General features: G+C 56.4%; 1 protein-coding gene and 1 long non-coding RNA gene across 2 annotated transcripts in view; both read left to right on the top strand.

The window, feature by feature from the left end:
- Nucleotides 1-3,373: 3,373 nt before the first annotated feature.
- LOC141969565 (uncharacterized) lies at nt 3,374-5,659 on the top strand. The gene is made up of 3 exons (XR_012635072.1): nt 3,374-3,497; nt 4,006-4,088; nt 5,506-5,659. It is a non-coding gene; the product is annotated as an uncharacterized LOC141969565 (long non-coding RNA).
- A 15,231-nt stretch (nt 5,660-20,890) lies between these two features.
- ITPR3 (inositol 1,4,5-trisphosphate receptor type 3) overlaps nt 20,891-21,545 on the top strand; it is a 42,471-nt gene continuing 41,816 nt past the window's right edge. Inside the window, exon 1 of the mRNA XM_074925777.1 lies at nt 20,891-21,023. Within this exon, the coding sequence (XP_074781878.1) occupies nt 20,935-21,023 (89 nt within the window). The 5' untranslated portion in view covers nt 20,891-20,934. The remainder of the gene's footprint in view (nt 21,024-21,545) is intronic.

The following is a 21,545-nucleotide window of genomic DNA, read 5'->3' as shown; positions in this document are numbered from 1 at the left end:
GGCGGTAGCTGCGTCCTAGCAGGTTGTGGAGGGTGAGGCAAAGGGTGACTGTAGGACCGGGGGTCAGGAGAGATGTGTCCTGGCCAGAGATGGCTTTCAGGGGGTTAAGACTAATGATGGAGCAGAAGAAGGTGAGGAATCCATGGATGGGGACTGTCCCCATCAGCCTGGTAGCAAGGATTCTGCCTTCCTGCCAACATGTGCTCACAAACTCCTGGTCCTGGAGGGGCTCGAGGTCCCACCATCAACCTTAACTCTGCACGGAGCCCTGGGGTGAGTTTTGGTGGTGAATGGGGGCTGTTTGGGTCTGAACATCTCTACCTCTGGGTTACCCCAGCAGCCCTGCTGGTCTGTGCTGGTGGTGGCTGTTGTGCACAGCTGGTGTGGAGTGTGGCCGGGTTTTAAGCTGCATTCTGGCCCAGTGGGATGTGCTGACTGTGGCAGGATGAATCCTGTGCTTCTCTCTGCACATTGCATCCATCTGGGCTGTTCCTGAGTCCCACCACTGTTTCAGATTTAGCATCCTTTAGTATTTCCCCATCAGGCAGTGGTGCTTGTAAGAATTTTTGCAAAAGCGACTCTCATCTATAATCCTTCATCCTTTTTTACAAGCCTCTTCCACCTCAAATACACTGCATGTAGAAAAACAGCCGGGAAAGCGGCACTAGGTGAGCATCAGGTGTATAATAGTCACAGCTACTTTTAATCGCATTGAGCATGAAAAGGTGTGGAAAATAAGCCATGCAGGAGGCCTGGACAACTCCTCTGTGTCCACAGCAAATGCAGCAAGAAACCTGTGGGGACTGAGCTGTGGGTGGGCAGCGGGGACTCGCGCTGCGATGTGTCTGCAAACGGCTGCTGGAGAGTGTTAAAGAGGGGGAAAATATCAGGGATAAGGGGAAATTCGTTTGAAAGCACCAGCTCTGTTATGGGAACGGCCAATAGGGACATCAAGAAATGATGGTGGCAAGCGAGTATTTAGGAGATTGTTTGATGACTGGTCTAAATCCTGCTTATGGCTCTGGTGTGATTGCCTGCCTTGCTGTTGCAGTGGTTTTCCGATGTTGAGGCAATAGGGAAGAAATTCCCAGCTGACACTGCCACATTGGCTTTGTGTGAAATGTTCCCCACTCCCACCGGCAGCCCCTTTTGCTGGTGTAAATACAGAGATATATTTGCTGGTGTAAAGAAGAGATGCACGGCAGCCACAGAGAAGGACGCTCAGCTCCCAGGATTCACGTGGTGCTTTAGGATGTGCTTTCACCAACTGGTTGATGAGTCGGCTCTGTGCTGCTGCTGGAAAGGGGGCTGCACTCAGCTGTGCATCCCCGGCCCTCTCGTGCTAGCAAGAGCAAAGGGCCTGACATGAAAACACACCTTTTTTTTTTTGTGGTGAGGAGAGCTGCGGTCTGTGCTCTGCAGGAGTGGCGCCCTGTGCTGGGCCACCAGAGCCCAGCGATGGCAGAGGAAAGGGAACAGGAGGGTTCAGCTGGAGGGTGGAAGAATCTCAGTTCCAACCAGTCATGATGACATGGCAGTTTTAAGAGGGTTTTGTTTTTTCGTTTTTTGGGGTTTTTTTGCGGGGGAAAAAACCCTTTCTGTCAGCCAGCAGCTTGTGGGCTAGCTGAGCCAAGGATGAGCAGACGCTGGTAGAGTAAGCCAGAAGAAACTCCTGGCACAGGAGCAGAGCTGAGCTCCTCGCAGCATCCTCCGCGAGGGATCCGTTACGCCAGCGAGAGCCGTGTTGTGCCGGTGTTACTGCGGCTGCAGCATGGCTCTGGCGAGCGCAGGAACATTGCGGGGAAAATCATGCCCTGCCTGAGACTGTGGTCCTAGGAAAATACCCATTGGACACGTGCCGGAGAGGCCGAGGGAGAAACAGGTCCCTGAGTTTGCTGCTGTTTCAATTCCTGTTTCAGTTGCCGTGAATCCATCGCATTGCGATGGCAAACACAGACGCTGCTTTTAAAAGCCGTTTGCTCCGCTGCTGCCTGCAGAAATAGTGATTTTTTTATCTTTTCTCTCTTTGGCTGCGGTAATGCACTGCTGGAAGTGTTACTGCGAGTTTTCGTGAGCCTTCGCCCTTCCTCCCACCCCCCTTCACCCTTGCTGGTGCGAAGTTTCAGGTCTAAGGCCAGACTGTGGCAGAGGTGGGAATGCTGCAAGAAGGAGTCGCTGTGGGTAGGGGGGAGGCTTCACCTTTTGATGCCCCTTGTCTCCCCCAGCTCTGGGCTATGCCTGGTCTGTATCCCCCTCTCAGCCCTGGGTTGTACATCCTTTGACCTCCTGGGTGACATATTTCAGGCCGCTGCCACTGTCTGCGTGCTGCAGCTCCGGGTCCTGAGCGGTTTGGGGTTGTTTAAATTCAAATCTATTTCTGAGCCATTGAGCCACCAGCACTGGCACCGATGGATGCCCCAACAGCTGCTGGGGCTTCCCACTCTCCCTCCCTGCGCCAGCTCCTCAGGAGTCTCTTTGGGCTCCCACGGAGCATTTGGGGGTCACGGGAGCCCAAAGCAGAGGGGCAAGACCTGGGCACCATTGAGGGCTGCAGCAACCTGGGGGAGCCGAGGGAGGATGCTGAGGGGGGGAGCGCGGAGCAGTTGCTGGGGGAGCTCGGCCTCGCTGGGGAGCAGCACGAGCAGGAGCTGCCTGACGTTGAGCACCAGTGACATGGAGCTGGTGCTGTGGTGGCCACTCCTGCCAGCAGCTCAGCCTGGCAGCGTGCAGGCAGCGGGGTGGCCAGCGAGGAGGGGACAGCCATGCCAGAAGCTGTTGGTGACAAAGCTCTGGAGAGGTAAGCATTGGAGTGGGGGGTGACATGGGGCCAAAAATCCATCTTGCCTCAGTGTCGCTGTGGAGGGAGCATGGCCTCACAGACACGGGTACCCTGGGGGGGCAGGGGGGGGCCTGCTTGGCTGCGTCAGCATTGCCACATCCCGAGCTGCCAGTGTTTTGCAGACAGCTGCTTGTTTGGACTTTATAATCAGTTGCTCACTTGGATTTTACAAAACCCATTTTTTTCCCCTTTCCTTCCCATTTCAGCATTGAAATGAAGTCAGTGTTTCCAGTAAGGCTGTAGTTGTCTTCCAGAACCTGCACAGCTTCGGGACACCCTGCATCCACAGCAGGCAGGCTCCGTTCCCACTGCTGCCTGTGCTGCCCCTACCTCCCCGAAGGGCTCCAGGCAGCTCTCTATGGACTGTGGCACCCATCAGAAACCCGACTTACAGCCCTTGGCAACCTTTGGCCTCTCGAGGGGATGCAGGGGATGCAGCCAGATCTGGCTGTGTTAGGGACACTGCTAGAGGGTCAGAAATTGCAATGTTGGTCCTGCTGACCTTCGTTTGACCACACCTAACTGTGCTTTGCATCCAGGGGTGGGCTCCTTCAAGGTCTGGCTGCTGATGGTGAAGATGTTACCTGCAGTTCAAGCCCCAAGACAATGTTTTCTGTGAACTTTGGTGATGAATGAGAGAAAGAACAGCTCCTGAAAGGTGAGAGGATGGCTCAGAGGGAAAGGAAATCTCTGCCTCACCCTTGAGGGCTGCCTGGTAGTTGGTGGGAGAAGTCCTGACTGGTAGATCCTCTCCCAGTCTGTATGATGCTTTGGGGATATTAGCCTCAGGGCTACGCTGCACCCTGTCTGCTGACTAAATGTTGGCATCAAAGCTGCGTGTTGGAGAAGACCAACCAGGGGATTGCCCAGGGAGTCAGATCACTGGGGAGAGTAGCCAGGGGCCAGGGTGGAGAACACTGAAAATCGCCCAGGGAATGCGAGGGGCTGGGGCATTTCAGCCAGTTGCCCACTGAATTCAGTGCCTGGTGTGCCCGGCAATAAGCCCATTTGCTTTCCTGTACTCGAGGACCTGGCCCTGGCTCGGTATCCTCTTTCAGACACTCTACTGCGGGCACGTTTAATTGCTGTGTCAAGGACCATGTGCAGGAAGGGAGGTGACAGCTCTGGGGAGTCACTGTTTAATTTGGGCTTGTTTTAAACAACAGATGAGGGTGCAGGATTCCAAAAAGCAGAGCTGTCCCAGTGGAATGGGCTCAACATGAGCAAACCTGGATGGACTTCACGTAAGGTTGGTGACGGGACATGGAGCACGGGGCTAAGGTGATGGGTGATGATCACTCCTGGGAAGGATCCAAGTGCCCTCAGGCCTTAGAAAAGGCACAGGGATAGATCGGCGTCGGCGATGCTAAAACTGACCCCTGGCACTGCCAAGGCACTGCCTGGCACTGGCACTGCCGGGGCTTTCCGGGGTGTCTTTGAAGTTCTGTACCTCCATGGTCCTCTCCAGCTGAGCAGGGAATGGTCTCAGGATGCTGCTGGTCAGTGATGGACAACACGTGGTTTTGGGATGTTTGCTGAGATGGGAGTGAAAGAGGGTGAGTGGGAAGCACCAGGCCTTTGGGATTCCCTTCTCAGTCGTCTTACAGACCACACTGTGACTAGGGTTGATTAACTGTGGTAAACTGTTACCCACCAGCCTTAAAACAAGCTATATGTGTAAGATTATCCTGCTGTCCCTGCCAATCCCGTTGTAACAGCTCCTGGATCTCCATAACACGTCAATCCAAAGTAGAACAAGAGATGCCCCAGCAGACTAGGCCCTCATCTGAGATGAGGGTCAGGTCAGGGATGCTGGTGATTTCCCCAAGTGTCTACAAGACAGTGTGGGCAAGCCAGAGGAGGCCACAGACGGAGCAGGATGGGCGTCACCAACCCAGACAACACCAACAGGGCAGGTTTGCAGCAGAGAAAGAAATCTGCAGCAGAGCAGAGACTCCAGCTGCTCAGTCAGGGCTCTGAGAGACACTGAAAAAGATGCAGGACTTGGTAGAGCTGCAGGAAGTAGCTGGGGTGGTGGAGGGGTTGGTGGTTTAATAAAGCTGTTCTGCCGGAGCGTGGGTGTGGGGTGTGAAGGGTGCGGCATGTAGATACAAGACAAATTAGGCCCCCTCTCTGCTGAATGCTGCAGAGCGTTAAATCAGCTCTGAGAAATGGTCAATATTTTGTTCCAGACAGCAGAGAGGGACTCCAGGGCAGTGTTTTAACAATAGTCTTGGGGAGCTGCCTGAAGCTGTAAAAAGTTGGGTTTTTTAAATAGATTTCCTTTCTATATGACATAACCATGCCACAGATCCTGCTCCTGCCTGGCAAAATATGGGCGATAAGAGCCACGTAACAGTTAGGGGCATGGGACCCTGGAGACCAGACGTCTGCTGGGTTTTGTCCCTTGCTCCCTATGGGACCCTGGGCCAACCTCTTCCCCTGTTTGCCTCAGTTTCCCCTCCCTGCCAGGAGACATCTACTCAACTGCATGAAGCACTCAGATCTCCGGACGATAAACTGGCATGGTGAGGGGCAGGATGGGGGAGAAGAGGGCTTTTTTCAAGATCAGCTACTGGAATTAGCATTACATCAGAATCAAGCTGTTGTACAGAGACATTTTGTCAACACCAACATCAACTTTTTTTTTTTTTTTCTTGCTGCAGCCTCATGCCCTGGGAAGCCTGATGGAGCTGGTAAGCAAAGAGGAAACTCTTTTGAATGCGGCTGCTAATAAACCTGCAACACCAGTTCTCCCCCTCCTGCCTGCAGACCCCTCTGAGGTGACCCTGGTCGAGAGGTGAGCTCAGAACCCCCCGCGGGCTCCCCCCAAGCCCTCGGCAGAGCTGCGGGAACCTGCTGGGGAGAGAAATGGCCTCGGAGCACCAGATGGCACTCTCCGACTTCCAACCGAGCTGAGCCGAGCCGGGCTAACCCGGCGGGCTGACACAGACACCCCTGGGGGAGTGAGGGTGTGGGGCCACCCTGGCTCCCTGCCCCGTCCAGGCTGCGGGGAGCAGGGGACAGCGGGGACAGGGTGCGTGGAGCGACCAAATAGGTTTTCCATCAACCTACAGGTTTGGTCACTCCACGCAAGACGTGGGTGTCAGGGTGGGCAGGCTCGACTCCTGCAAACTCTTGGCAAATCCAAGACTCTGACCCCTGCTCCGGAGCCGCCGGTGGCTCTGGGTGGCCCAGTCCGGCCGTGAGCCCCGGGCGCGGTGCCAGCAGGGATGTGACCAAGGGCAAGTTGCTCTTTGCTCCCCTTGCTGCTCCCTGGCTCCAGCTCGCCCAGCTCGGCGGGGTGTGATGGCTCTCCGGGGGTGCTGCGGCACGGAGAGCAGCGGCAACTGTGAAACGGAACATCAAACCCCCTCTTCTTCATCAGGTTTTATTCACAGAGTTTCCTCCTGGTTCCCTTTGGGGTCGCTGGGGGAGGCAAGGTGCCTTTCCCACTCGGGCAGGGTGGGACGATGAAGATGGTGGCAGTGCCAAGCGCTGGGGGGGGCGAGGTTGGAGCTGCTGTGCCAAGACCACGGCGCTCTCCACGCCGAGTTTATCACGGCTGTGCTGGCTCTGGATGAAGAGACAATATGAGGCTTCAGGCAAAGCGCTTCTCACACACACCAGATTTATCGCATTGATGAAAAAAAAACCCCAACAGATCCAGGCCCTGTTCCTATAATAACTATTGGAGCATGTTGGACGTTAATCAAATCCTCTGTTTGCCGTGTCCAGAGAAGCCTGCATAAGCCAGCTTGTGTTTTTCAGGCATTGGAAGAGCTGTCAAACTATAATCTGTTTAGGACAAAATAATTTATAAATACACCTTCTGATAATCTGTTGTATAAATATGGGAAGGGGGAGTGTTGTTCTGTGGCTACGTATATCTATTGGGCTGATAAATCTGTGTGGGAGCTGAGTGTCATCGTCCAGGCTCCCGGCAAGAGGGGAGGGAAGGGACTCCCAGACCTTCCTCCTTCTCACCTTTGTCCCCAGCACAGAATTGTTCTGTCCAGACCTTTCCCTCCACCTTTGCTCGCTGGATTTGAAATATTTCAAATAACAGAGCTCCCATCCCTTCCCTCTAGGAGGAACACTGTGGACTGTCTCCCTGGTATTTTTTTTAATCGGGTAAGAAAGCTTAACCCATCACATCCTGGGCGGGAGCCCTGAAGCACGGGGCTGCTGCGAGCACCCGCAGAAGCCTCTCAGATCCTCGGCGTGTCCGAGCAGAGTGCTCAAGTGGGGCAGCAGACGACAGGCAAGAAGCTCGGGGCAACCTGCTTACGAGGTCCTGCGGGTGATGTGGCTGAGCAGTCAGCCTCTGGGGTTGGCTCCTGGCTGTGAGGACCTGTTGAGAGTGTTATTCCCATTTGCTGTAGTACTCAGGGTGTCCCTCTCTGATGTATTTCTTTCTCAGACTGAGGTTTTCCGAAGACAGAGCAGGAGAAAAGAGTGGCGGCTTTGGGAGAAGCAGAAGTGGAGCAGGAACCCCTGGAAAAGGCCGAGGTCAGTCTAGAAGAGAAAAACTCCATTGGTGCACGGACATGGGACATCTCTCCTGGTGGCCATGGGCTACCACGATGCTCTGTGGGCCATGGCTGTATTTCTGCCTCCTCCACCAAGCCATTGTTGGACCACGGGCAAGGCGCTTGCTTAAAATTGCATCAGGTCCATCAATCCATTTTAGAAAAGCTGTTGGCTTCTGCAAAAGGAAACTCAGCGTGTTTTGGTTGAGGTTATTTATTAAATGAACCTAATTTTAAGTCTCCCCTTTGAAAAGATTGACTCTGTGCTCCCTGCCTCAGTTTCCCCTTTCAGACAAGAGGTTCTGTACCAACTCCACCCCTCCAAAGCACCTCACTGATCAGTGCCACGTTTCTAAATGCCTCTGAAATCTGGGCTGACGCAGGCTCTGGGCAGAACCAGACAACTGGCTACAGAAACCCTCCGTCACCACGCGGGGGAAACGGGGGGAGTTTCCAATCCTGGCTCTGCGAAGGCAGATCCCTGCACGGGCTGTCACTCCTCGCTGCTGTGAGCCCAGCTGAATGCCAGCACGCTCCTCCTGAAGGCAGGGACAGCCCGGGAGGGAGGAAAAACCGACTTCCTTCACTCCGTGCACAGGAAGAGCGTGTCTGGGTGGTGGGGAGGGGGGTGCTGGGGGCTGCCTGCCCTCGCTGCCCACCGGGCACGTGTGCGTGGGGGTCACAGCATCCCATCTCCTCCCTGGTGCACCGGCCAGATGTGTTGTCTTGTCTTCAGTAGCTGCAAAACGGGGAAGGGAAACTCCCAAATAGCATCGGAAAACAAAGCGTGGAAGCGGTTTCCTTGTCTCACGTGTGCGGGCCAGGAGTTTTACCGGGTTGTTTTCTTGGATCGTGGGGGGTTTTTTTGGTTTTTTTTTGCTCAGCTCTCTCCACAGCCACCTCGCTCTGCAGCATGTGGGCAGGCGCAGACTTGGAGCATTGAGGGAAGCACCCAGGGTTTAACAGGGATGCTTCTCTGCCTGAACCCATCCACCATGAGCTGCAGAGCGTGGGTCTGATCCCCAGAGCCCGCACAGCAGCTCCCGCAGCCTCCGAGGGGGTGTCTGCAAACAGATGCCGCTTCATAAGCAGGCAGATAACAGCAGGGGCCCGCCTGGCACGGCTCCCGGGGCCGCAGCCGGTGGGGAATTGCGGGTGTCCAGCTTCTCTGAGGTGGTAAATGGGGCTGGAGCCGGGAGGGGTGCAAGCAGCTGGGCATCAGTGGGGTGTCGGGCTAACTTTGCTCTGTGCTAATGGTCCACAGCTCTCGTGGCGAGAGATGCTGGAGGTACCCAGAGCCCTGTGCCCCAGGGCCCCGTGCTGGGCAGGTGACCGAAGGGAAGAGCCCATTCTGGGGGACTGGGAAGCACTGGGAGCCCCGCCAGGCGGTGGGAGCAGGCAGCAGGGCTGGTGGGAGGCAGTGCCACTCTGCGTCGGCCGCTTTGCTCCCTGAGGTGCAGCCTTTCCCTCCCTAAATCCGGCTCTGGGGAGAGGTGGGGAGCAGCCCCTGACTGACCACCCCACGGCGGGAGCCCTCCCACAGGAGAGATCGATGCTTCCTCTCTGCTCCCCACTTCGGTTTAGGCTTGTCCCAAAGAGCTCCTCAGCTCCAGATTTTTCCTCTGCTTTCCTTACATTTCCCTTTAAGGAACATACATTTCCCTTTTTGCTTTCTCCTTTCCTGTTCCTTGGGAAAGACCCATGAGTCTCACCCCCTTGGCTGGCATGGCTTGGCTTTGGTTTGAATTATTTATTTTTTTAGATAAAGCATTTAGTGTGAATAAATTGTTCTCCCTCTGATTATTTTCCATATTAAACAGTTCTCTATCCAATTACTTTTTCTCCTTTCCCAACTCTTCCACCTGCCAGCTTTTTCACGTTCTCCAGATTAGTTATTCTCTGTGGCTTTTAAGGTTTTTATTAATAATTTTGCAGTAAGAAGAGACAAGTCTCTGCCTCTGTTGCGCACTCACTGCAAAAGAAGCAGTGAGATCAGTTTGGCCAGGGCTGATCTCCATCCCCTGGGGCTAAAGCCAACCTCTTCTAGAGGTAGCAGAGAGGGATTGGGGGGATCCTGGGTCCATCGGTTGGAGAAGTGGGTCCCTGCCCCTTCATTTTCCCATGGGTGCATGGGACGGGGTGTCCCATCCTCGCCTCTGCGCCACGCTGATCCACTGACCTCACAGCAGTTCCCAGCCCTGAGCTGCTCATTCATGGCTGGGCCGGAGGAGCTGCTGGCAGCCGGGCTCCTGCTAATCTGGGAATTGTATGCCAGGAAGCACACACCCAGCCGACCTGCCCGAGACAAAGCCTGCAGTGTACGCACCAGCTCTCCCCAGGCCTTCCTCTGCGCGGCTTGGGGCTATTTCTGAGCTGTCCCCAACCTCCCTGGCTCCCTCCCCGGACTTGCCAGAGGGTTGGACACCTGCTTGGGCTGCAGTGCCAGAGCTCAGACCTCCCGCAACAGGATGGGGCTCCCAGCTTGACACAGCGTGAGATGCTCTCACAGCCATCTCGTGCTCCTGACGGTCTCTGGGACACAACACAAAATAGGGCTGTAGCATCTAGACTCTGCTGGCTAACCTGAAACGGTGGCTGTGAAAAAAATGAACTCCCTGATCATCTTGGGGGTGTTTACTCTGGACCCTAACAATGGCAAATTAATCATAGCCATCATTATTTGATGATATTTGATATCATTTGATGATATGATATCTGTTTAGCAGATCTGTTCTGGCAATAGACCTTTCCCATGTTGCCTTCCTGGGTACCAAAACTCTCTGTCCTTGACACATCCTTAGAAGCCTTGAGCTCCAAATAGACTTGACTTTTTGTGTAAAACCATCTGAGATTTCCCAAAGAAAAGTGCTATATAAAATGTAGGTATTATTAGCAATCTCCCTCTGCCAGGTCATATGTCAAACACCAGCACAAGGAGGTGTTAGGAGGAAGGGTTTGCCTCGGCTGAGTCATTTCGCAGTGGCTTGTCTCAGGGTTATGTGCACCTCTTCGGGAAGCAGCTGGTGTCATCTGCTAAATTAGGTCTGGCAGAGGCAGCAAGTCATTTCCACAGCATCCGTGCACCCCTGGCCAGCACGGTCCTTGTCCCTGTGCTGTTCCCACTGCCTAGGTGGGAAGTGGGGCTGCCCACGCCGAGCTGTCCTTGGTGATGTTCGGGCAGGCTGGTGGGAACGAGCTCGGTGAGTTATTCTGCTCTGCCCTTTGAGGGCAGAGTCGGACCCGTTGCCTTGACAAGAAGCTGCACGTTCACGTGGTGCTCCCACATCCTGCTCGGCGTATTTTAAGAAGGTTGTTTACAAACACCGATATGGTGCTAGAGCAAGCAAAGCTGCTCACAAACCCCGCGAGGTGATAGAAAAGCCTCTGCAAACCTCTTTGTCTTTCCACGCCCTGAGAGAAAGTGATGAACCAGCACTGGCTGCGGCTCTTCCAGCTGAGGGACGGGCCAGTGGGACCACTCTGGCACTGGGAGGCTCAATCCAATTTCCTACGTTGTCCTGTGCCTCCGTGCAGCCTTGTCCCAAGATGCGTGGTCTTGTTCTGTTTATTCCGCATCTTCAGGAGCACCACGAAGCCCCAGTCGTGGATTCCTCTGTGCAAGATGCTGCACCAGCACAGAATAAAATAGATGGCCAGTGCCTGAAATAATTTCCAGTCTGAGATTTCCAGGTCTCACAAAGCTGTTGTAAAGTTGCATTACAAATGTGAGACACTCAGATATTACAATGATATGAGCCAACATAATAGAATATTTAAAATGAAATATTCATCTGGATCCTTAGCCTGTGAAAGGGATAGAGCTCTGCTGGCTTCTGTGGACTCACACTAATTTATTTTTTATTATGACCCATTTGTATTATGATGGTGGCTGGGAGGTTCTAGGAGATCGCCTCCAGCTTAAGGTCCCATTATTTCAGGTGCTCTAAAATCACAGAACAGCTCGACAATCTGTGCCCCAAATTTGAAACCGCTAAGGATGTAGCCTGGTATTTTTTAAAAAACAAACCTGTTCTCTAACACACACAGCACTTCCTCCGCGCAGGGCATCTGCACGGGCCTGGACCCTTCCCCGGCCACCCAGCCGGGCCTCAGAAGTCCTCTCCCTCTGCTGATGGCATCGTGCTGGCTGAGAAAGAGACTGTCGTTTAATCAACAAAGAGCGCTTACAGCCCCGGACCAGATGGGAGAAATATTTGCCAAACAAAGACTCTATTTTCAAGGAAATCCTCTGACTTCTGCATCGAATGAGAGGAATGATTCAAGCTTTGGAGGCAAGCGGCCGAGACAGCCGTGGGTAGGAAATTCTCATGTCATGGGCTGAGCAGTTCTCCCGCCTCATCCACAGTGGGAGCAAGGGCTACTTGAACAAGCAGATAGAATTCCCGCTTTCCATTCAGGAATGGTTTGAATCCCTTTGCGGGTGTAGGCTACAGATAAACACCCGTTTTCTGTTTGCACCCCCCCACATCCTGCCCAGAGGGATGCCTTGGGCTCGTGCAAGGGGGCGAAGCAGCAGAGACCCGGGGCAACCCCGGCACGCTGCCGGCAGAGCCCTGGAGCCGCTCCTAGCCACGATGAGGAACAACTGATGGCCCGGACCTCGCCGGAGAAATCCAGCACAGCATTTCCAGCAGTGTGTCCTGCATGGGGCTGGGGCCAGCCCCTGCGAAGCGGCTGCGTGCTGCTCACACCTCCCTCCCGGCAGCTTTGGGGCATTTTGCTCACCAGAGCCACGATTTTGATCAAAGGAAACATTAGTCATTGGAGAGTTGAGCCTCTGTTGTTAATGCTAGATGTTAAGCTGGCATCTATCATAAAGAAAACTCCGCTTCACCAGCACGAACATGCTTTGTGTCCCAGTTTAAAAGTCCAACGAGGCAACCTCATCCCGCCTCTCTCTGTGCGGGCTGTTCATTAGCTGCCCTGGACCAGCGCTGCTCCTGGGACAGCCCGGGTGGGTTTTCATGCTGTCAGCTGCCCAGTTCCAGCTGCCTTTCCACAGCCCCAGCCGAGATGCTGATGCCTTCAGAAATCACGGCCCAGCTGCTGCTCTGAATCAGGCAGGAAGGAGCTGCGTCTGCCGCAGCATATAAAAGAGCTTTTGGGTCTGTTGGTGGTATATAAAATGCAATATAATGTTACCTATAATTTTTAAAGCTAGCTCCGGTCCTGCAAATAAAATACCTCTACGGTTCCTTTTTTCTTTTCTTTAACAGCTATAAACTCTGTCCAACTGTTCTTCTTCCCTCTCAGCTTGTGCCTGTCTTGGTTTATGGCATCGTCACAACCTCCTGATTGATTTACATGTAAAAGTCAGTAAACAGTCGCTCCCACCCTCTCCAGTCCCTTATCCCAGGGCTCCGTGGCTGCTGGGTGACTCAGCAGCATGGAGCACAAGCATGACTAACTCTTCCCTCTACAACAAACAGGGATTTTTGGGTCTTTGTTCAATGCATTCCTCTGTGCTGGTAGAAGCTGCCTAACTTCCACCCTGGCACAGCAGCGTGACTCATCCCAAGGAGGTGCCCACCGATCTCCGGGGCACGAGGGTCCTCCAGCAACGCTTCTGCACGTATCCTGCTGCGGGAGCTCGGGCTGGACCGATGCAGGCAGCCGTGCTGGGCTAGACCCAGGCAGAGCAGGCAGCTTTCTCCTGCCCTTGCTGAGCCCAGCTCTCCCTTGGTCACACCCAGCAAGTGTTATTTTCAGAACTGGATGTGGCCAGCCCCCTGAAATCAGATCTCAGGTTGGTTATTGTCAGTCCTCCTGGTGCTGTTTGGGCTGTTTTCCTCCGCAGCAGCTTTTGGATCCACTGTAGGGGTTGTCCACCACAAAGCTGATGGCTGCTGGGGTTCACATCCAGCCTCTCTTCACCCTCCAGCACGATGCGATGGGCTTGGGAGTGAGGATGCCCCTCGCCTGGGACATCCAGCCCTGTGAGGGTGGAAAAGTATCCAGTGGGGCACCGTTCCTGCACACCTCATCTTTCCTTTCTCTCTTTGCTGAGTGAATTTTAAGCACGAAGAAGCCAAAAGCCCAATTCTTTAGCCCAGCAACACCCAAGTGTGTGGAGGCAGGTGAGCCCACCCCAGCCCTTTCATTGCAGTGGTGGGTGGGGAGCCTTAAGGAGGAGGGAGCCAGGCTGGGGGGGGACATTTCCCGTGGGGCTGGAGTGGGGGGTTTCCCTCTGGTAACCTGGGCTGGTGCAGCTCTGGGGCCGATGGGGCCTGTCCCGCGCTCCTGCTGCGGGTTTTCTGCTGCCCTGGGCTGGTTTAGCTCTGTGCGTAGGCAGCCCCCCTGGTCGGGGCACGGGCAGGGCCCTGCTGCTCACGCTGACCTCCCTGCACCATGCCCGTGGCTGGGATCCCCACGCTGAAGGGTTCTGAGCCCTGCGTGGGACCCCGCTGTATTGAGCCCCCATGTTCCCCCCGTGATGGGGGTGCTCTGCCCCCAGCGGGGAGCCCACCAGCAGCACGGAGAGACCCCACGTGCAGATCCAGCCCTCGCCACGTACAGAAACTCTCCCAGCATCCTGCACTGTAGCCGGTCCCCAGTTTGAGGTGAGAGCTGGGTGCCCGGGGCACTCCTCACCGGAGGGATGGGGGTACAGCGCGGTGTGGGATCTCCCTCCCGTGGGGTGCGCAGCTGCCTGCGCTGCAGCATCGAGCATCCCTTTTGATCTCGGAGCTGTACCAGCCGTGCAGCAGCCCGGCCGCGCTCGCAGCAGGTTTCCTTTCATCGTCACACTCGGGGAGCCCATAAAACCGACTGCAAGCGCGGGCTGCGGCGGCCGGGCTCCTGCAGGTAGGGCTGCCTGCGCGCTCCCGTCCTCAGCACGCCCTCGCCGGGGGGGAGCAGCGTCTGCTTGTTCCCCCCATCCCTCGGGGATGTGACCGGTGTGACGGAGGCGGTGGCCTGGCCCAGACAGGGAGGCAGCTGGTCCTGGCCCTGAGCCACATGGTAACCCAGCCTGTCATTCGGCAGGAAAGCATGTGGTTATCTCAGCGAAGATTGTAATTAGGCTGCTTGGCACTAACTTGTCTCAAAAAGCTGAGGAGGAGGGAAGAACCTCAGATCAGCCATTTTATATGAAACTTTACAGGGAGAAATGGAGGCCAGGGCAGGACAGGTCTGTCATGGGAAGCCAGCTCCTCTGTGCTCTGTCCCTTCTCTCCGTGACGTTCCCACATGTCCCTGCACGCTTCAGACCAGACCCACCCCAAGAGGAGCTGGACTGGGTGCAGCTGTGCACCCTGTTTAAAACCATCCCGGCCCCCAGCACCCCCGGCCCCAGGCAGAGGTGGTGGGATGGAGCTGGAGCCCGTGGCAGCGCGCGGAGGCGGGCACCGTGCCCGTCCCGGGCTGTAGCTGGAGAGCATTTTCCGTCCGCTCCCGATAAGATGTGTTGTTCATTCATCGCTGCGTGCTGACCGCAAGCCAGGCAAGAGGGCCTGCGTGGTCCACTTGGAAGCAGAGGAAATACTGCTTGGCGTGGTAATCCATCTCCAAAAGAGCTATTGAAAGAAGAGGCTGTGTCGCTGGCTCCTCTGTGCTGGAGCGTGGCTTGCAGCAGATCCCTCTGGATTTCTTCAGGGGCTGAGACACGCTGGTGTGATCTGATTCCAGCAGTGCTCGGGGTCGCTCTGGAGCTGCTGGCCATCCGTGGGGATTGTGTGAGGCAGTCTGGGCTGGGTCTCTGCCCCGGTGCAGGAGCGAGGAGGGCTTGGGGAAATAACAGGGGGCTTTGCCCCGGGGTGTAAATTAGTGTGTGCCGTTGGAGATGAGCCAGCGAAGCTGTTAGTAACGGTCTCACATGGGCATGACTGTAGTGGGCAAAAAAAAAATCAGCTGATTTGGAGTAAAACGGTTGTGCAACCGTGGAGGAGTTTGCAATGTAGCTGTACACAGGCGATGAGCAAGGTGCAGGGCAGCGGGTGGCCAGCCAAGCCAGGGTGGGTTGTGCAATGCAAAATCTCTTGTGCAACGCACTGGAAGGGATGGGAACGGGGGAATGGGGCTCTTCCCTCTCCCCTTCTGTCCCTGCTGCCGGCTGCTGTCCTGGCCCACAGCGAGGGTACAACTGGCAGCCCCGGCCTTTGCTCCACCCACAATTAACCTGTGTTTGCTTATTAGGGAAGCTACAACCTGTGCAAACACTTCCATTTGCTTTTGATAAAGTGAAGGTAGAAAAAAATCATGCCCATGAGGTGTGGCCAGTCCCAGCAGGCTGCTCACATGAGCCTGGGTCATGCTGGGTCCAGGCTCCCGAGGACCATCTGCCAAGGACCGAGAGTCCCTCCCTGCCCCGAGCACCCGGCCGATTCCCGTGTCACCTGGCCGTGCTGGTGGCTGTCCCCAGCTCGTGCCAGTGGCTGTCCCCAGCCCTGCTGTTCTCCAGACAACCACGGCGTTTGTCCCAAACTTGGCCCAGTGTCGCTAACGGCAACTGCTAATTGTTCTCTTGTTCTGTACTATATTTAATTCCCCACTATTATTTTTTCCCCTTTTAATCATAAAAAGCCTAAATTTCCCTCGGGGAAGGTTATTGGCTCAAGTGTGGAAATATACCTGCAACTTGCACGGAGCTGAGCCACCGGGGCATTGGCTGTATTTTTAAATCCAAGTACAAAGTGTCTTCGACGCGAGCGTCGCTTAACCCTTCTCGGGGAGGGAGGGAGAGTGGGAGGGAGCAGGGGGGGTCCTTCCCCTCTTCTCTGCTCCCACTGCTCACCCTGCCCATCCTCGGGGTGGGATGAACTCCCCTCACATACTTGGAGGTGTGGGCAGGAGGGTGGGCAAGGAGCAAGCGCTGGATAGGGGGAGTTGCTTTATTTTGCCCTATTTTCCTGTGGTGTCCTCCTCTGTGTCTTGCCAGCGTGAGACCAATGCCTGAGCATCCTCCCGTGCGCGGTGAGGGTCAGTCCGAGCAGGACCACGTGTGCATCAACACTGTCTCCTTCCCAGGCCATCTCCTGCCACCCTTGCGGGGATGGAGGTTCAGGTTCTCCGAGGTAACCCGGAGCCTCAATACCTTTGAGGATGTGGGCCAAAGTCATCCAGTCTGAGAGCTATTTTGGGGGAGCGTGGCTGCTCCCGTGAGATCGTTCACACACCACAGTCAGACGGCCAGGCGCGAGCGGAGGCACAGATGGGACAGGCAGGAGGGAACTGGCCCTCGTCTCTGCCGGTTAATGAAGTCACCCGAGGGGGTTTCAGCCCTGCCCTGGCAGACCTTGGGCTGCCTTTCAAACGGCTGCTTGGAGGGGCAGAGGTTTGGGGTTTGGATTTACAGCTCAAACAAAGCAGGTTTGGGGTTTAACCCTCATCACTGCAGATGCTCTTAGCATCTTCTGCACCAAAGGAGAAATTTCTTTCAGTGGTACTTAAGCTGGGCTCTGAAATCCTCACCCAAAAGGAGAAACAAGGTTGAAACAGCCCCTTTTTTTGATAGCTGTAGCCTGGAGGCAGTCCTAGCCCAGCTCTGCTGTTCTCTGTGTGGTGGGAGGATGGTGCAGCAGCATGAAAGGGGCCATACAGAGCCCAGCCAGCCTTTGTGTTTCACCCGTAGGCAGCAGAGGGGTCAGGGCGCAGCCAGAGCCAGCAAGACAAGGGGGTGAACTCGCCTCCTGGATGAAGAATCCCCCTCTTATGCACATCTGTCAGCAGAGCCTGCCTGCTCCCCACTCTGCTCACACACAAGGGACTGAGTGTCTCCCTTCCTCCTCCTCAAACAAAGGAGGCTACAGTTATTTTTCATTTTCTTCTTCCAAGTGGCTTCACCCTTGAATTCCCAGCCTTGATTTGGGTTGCCCGAGGAGGCCCATGCAAAAGCCAGATGGGGACCTGACAGGGCGCTGGGCTGCCGCTTGGGTACCACTAACCCATCTGCCTCCCCAGCCAGCATCCTGGCTCGCCATCCTCTCCATTAGCATTATATTTGCTCCCAAAGCATCTGGACAAATTTAAGCTCCAGGTGGGCTCCTGTCCAGCCCCGGCGGGGGGCTACAATTGCAGCTGACCTGTCAGAGGGTTGTGGCATGGTTGGGCCACACTGGTGAGTGCTTGCTGCTGAGGGCCATCGTGGGAACGAGCTTTCACCAAAGGAGGGTCCTGTGGACAGGGCTGGGGGGCCTGGGAGAGGGAGGTGCCCCCCCAGTTTGAGCAGTCGCCTGCAAAGGAGCAATTTCGGCATGTGAAAGGAATGTGGCTCTGTCCTCACCAGAGATGGAGACCATACCTCAGGGATGGGGAGGACTGCTGCTGGACTGACTCACCAGCAGCCTCTCTGCAGCCGCTTCCTCTCCGGGAGGCAGAAACTCCCTTTTTTTATTTATCATGTGGCTTAAAGTAGGGGGTAAGGAAGGAAATGCTCTTATTTTTAACTCCTCTTATCTCCCCAGGGCCTGGGGGAGCGAGGGCTGGCACAGCGAGGTAGCCGCCCTGCTGCTCGTGCCCATGAGCATCCCCGTGGCCAGGGTTGCTCACTCACCTGAGGGCTGCAGACTCTTTGTAGCTCCCCGCAGTCTTCTGGGGTCTGAGTCCGTGCACAAAATGTCCCTTCAGGTTGGGAACAGCCCAGAGACCCTGTGCAGAGCGGGAATACACAGGGTGGGTGGCGTGAGGGCTCAGCACAGTCATAGCTACAGCGGGGGCAGCTGAGAGGGACTGAGCCACAGGAGAAATGCACTTTTTTTTTTTTTTTCTCCAAGAAGCCACCTGTCCATGCTGCTGCCTGTGTGTTGGCAAACCTCAGAAGGCAGAGGCTGGGGGTCCCTATTTGCGCCCACCACAGAGACAGAGCTGTCATGTCCCAGCCGCTTGGCCAGGGAGCTGCACATTACCCTTCTAGGGTTGGAGGATGGGGAGGGTTTCATCCATCCCAGCTCCATCCAGGGAGGATTTGGAGATGTAGTGTCACCATCCTCAGGGTGCAGGGTGGGCAGGGGTGCACCCCTGAAACATTTTGGTTTCCCCATCCTCGACTGAGCTGAGCTGGGACGTTCAGCCCCGAGCACGGGCTGGATGTGGTGCCCACCAGCCCGGCGTGGGGACGGGGCTGCCTCCTGCCGTGGGATGGGAAGGAGGCTTCAGGAGGCTTTGTCTTGCTGCTCCCCATTCTCCTGGGTGGAAGAAACTGGGCCAGATGCCTGTTTGTTTAGTGTGATGAGGTTTTTTGCACTTTCAGATAATTTTTATTGCTTGGCACTCTGCAAACACAAGCCATCCCTGGGGTCAAGGGAGGATGGGGACACGGGGAGACCACTTTGGGCCAGGCTGGGAGAGGTGGTGGCCGGCCTAGCCGTGCCCAGTAAGGCTGGTGGGACCAGTATGGGCACTGGCATGGGCACGCCATGGTGCTCCTCAGCTGAGATACCTCTTGGGCCTTTGATCAATGAGGCTAATCTGTGGACAAAGTTTTGGGTTTTTTTTGGGGGGGGCTTTCTTTGAGCTCCTGTTGTGAAACCTTCATTTGCTTTTAACAGCAGCAAGTTTTTTTTCTTATGATCTTCTATTTTCCCCCCTCTGTTGCCCTGAGATAAAGGCTTCTAAATTTGTCCTGTGCTGAAAACGCAGCTAATCCTGATGGACCTGAATTCGCATCTCCCCCCGGAGGAATTGCACTAATTTTTTTCCCTTTGTTCTGCCAGGGGACCTGTCCGTTTCCTAGTGGAAAAAAAAATCACTATTTAGGGCAAGGTTTATATTCCTGAAACCTGTGTGTTTGTTTGCGAGAAAAGAGGACAGGAGGGAAATAAATGAGAAAAGCATCATGCCTTTTTTTTTTTTTTCCCTCCCGATATTGTTTTTACAGCAGGCAAGTTTTAATTAAAGTGAGGAACTAGGACACTTGTGCTGTCCAGAAGATGCTCTGAGGATGTGATCCTTTTCCACCGGTGTTATACTGGGAGCCCAGAGCTGCTCGCCCAGCCCTGCGGTGTTGGGCTGCCTGGGGAAAGGCTCCTTATGGGCTGGGTGGGCTTTGAAGGGGTGGGGGGGACACAAACCTTCCTGCTCCCGGCGGTGATGGGTGCTGGGTGAACCCCGGGGCACTGTCAGGTTGGACAGGGCTGGGGACACCCTGGCTTAGGGGTGCTGGGGGAAAGCTCGTGCGTGGAACAGGGGGAGGGTTTGAGAAGTGGTGTGAGGACAGGAGGGGGACAGGGGTGGCGGGAGGCGAAGCTGGTATGAACTGGACGGGCTGGGGAGCGACCAGCTGGCAGGAGGCAGCTGGGCTTCAGGAAGCTGCAAGTGCTCGCCTGGGGCAGAAAAATCCAGCGAGAGCTGCCTCACCCTCACCTGCGGCTTTCCCCGCTCTGGGTGTGCAGGATGCCCGTGCTCCCTGCGGGCTGGGGACGCGCTGGCCGAGGGGCAGGTTTTGGGGTGTCGGAGCGGGGACAGGGCCCGAGGCCTGCGGCTGCTGGTGTCTGGTCCCGCTGCAAAGTGAGGAGGGGGCTGAAGTGACCGGCGAGAGCAGGGCCTGGGGTGGCAGGATAGGGGCTGTGTGGGACAGGGGCTGGGGGCCTCAGTTTCCCTCTGCCAGGGGTGGGGGGGTATGCAGGGGGCTGGGGGGGGAGGTAGGTGCATCCCAACTGCTCCGGCCACTCGCTTTTGCTGATGGATGCGGTGTGTGGCCGGGCTCGCTGTGCCCAGCGTCTGGCACTGGGGCGGGGAGGGCACCCCAGGATATCCATCACTCCCAGGGGAGGACACCCCAGGACACCCATCACTCCCATGGAGGACACCCCAGGACCCCCATCACTCCCAGGAAAGCACCCAGTGCCTTCCCAAGCGGTGGAGCCCCGGCTGAGGGGAGCTACTTGTACAGACCCCGGTGGAGCAGGGGGGGTCTTCAGTCCTGGGACACCGGGGCTGAGCACCCCGGCAGCCGGCTGGCCGTGGGGGGCGGTGATGGGGGGCTGGCCCGGGGAGGGGGGGTCCCCGTGGCTGGGTGTATCACCGAGTCCCGCATCCCCACCCACGGGGCCCGGGGACCACTCGAGGGCACGCAGCTCCCCCACGACCCCCCGCAACCCTAAGGCGGGAGGAGGGGAGGGTGGGGCCTCTTTTTGGGCATCCCCCCCCTCTTTCCCCCTCCCTCCCTCCCCAGGCGGCTCCGCTTCTCCTCCCAAGGCCAAAAATATTTGCATGCTTTTTCGAGCAGGACTTCCTGATCGCTCTCCATTGGCTGCAGGTAGAGCTGTGCCGAGACGGAGACACGGACAGCCGGACAGATCTCATGCAAACCTCTAATTGAGCTTCAGCCCCCCCCCCCCCCCCGCCCTTCCTCCTCCTCCTCCTCCTCTTCCTCCGCCTCGCCGCACGCCCGGCTCCCCTGGCTCCCTTCCTGCACAGCACATGTAAAAGTTGTGCGGGGGCTCTCGCTGCCGTCCCGCTCCCCTTTGGTGCTCGCAGGGAGGCGGCGAGAGCCGGGGCTGGGCTGATCCCCCCCCCGGAGCAGGGTTTCCCCCAAGCCCATGGTGGATTTCGGCACGGGAAGGTGATTCGGGGAAGAAGCGGCGCCGCGCCGGGTCGAGATCAACCATGAATGAGATGTCAAGTTTCCTGCACATCGGGGACATCGTGTCCCTGTACGCCGAGGGCTCCGTCAATGGCTTCATCAGCACTTTGGGGTGAGTGAGACGCTCCCGTGCCTGCCCGCGGCGAGCCCGGGCCCGGGGGCAACTGGCCGTCGGGATGGGAAGGTGGTGCTGAGCCTGAGCTCGGTGGGAAAAGGGGCTGGAAAACTCTGGGTGCTGCAGCAAGGGTGGGCATGGTGTTGGGGGTGGAAGGTTGGGTGCCTCCGCGCTCTCCTCCGGCTCCGGGGGCTGCCGGGGGCAGGATGTGGCCCTGGAGGGACCCTGCAGCCCACCCTCTCCATCACCCGTGGCCAGAAGCGGTTTCCCCACCCTGTTAGGGGCTGGGGGAGATGAAATGGGCTTAAGCAGTGTGAGGGGTTGGTGGGGTTCGGAAGGGAACGGCTGGGGCAGACGGGATCCTTCCCGGGGCACGGGGTAAGAAGTGCTTCCAGCCCTGCCCGGTGTGGCGGGAGGCTGCTGTCCCCTGGCACAGGCAGCGGCGGCTCTCGCTGTCCCCCCCGGGAGTCCCACACATCTGGTGGTCAGCAGGAACCACAGCAGAGTCACCAGCACGTG

Source organism: Athene noctua, chromosome 23 (assembly GCF_965140245.1).
Source record: "Athene noctua chromosome 23, bAthNoc1.hap1.1, whole genome shotgun sequence".
NCBI lineage: Eukaryota > Metazoa > Chordata > Aves > Strigiformes > Strigidae > Athene > Athene noctua.
Note: the sequence above shows the minus strand (reverse complement) of the source record. Positions and strands in the feature narration are given on the sequence as shown.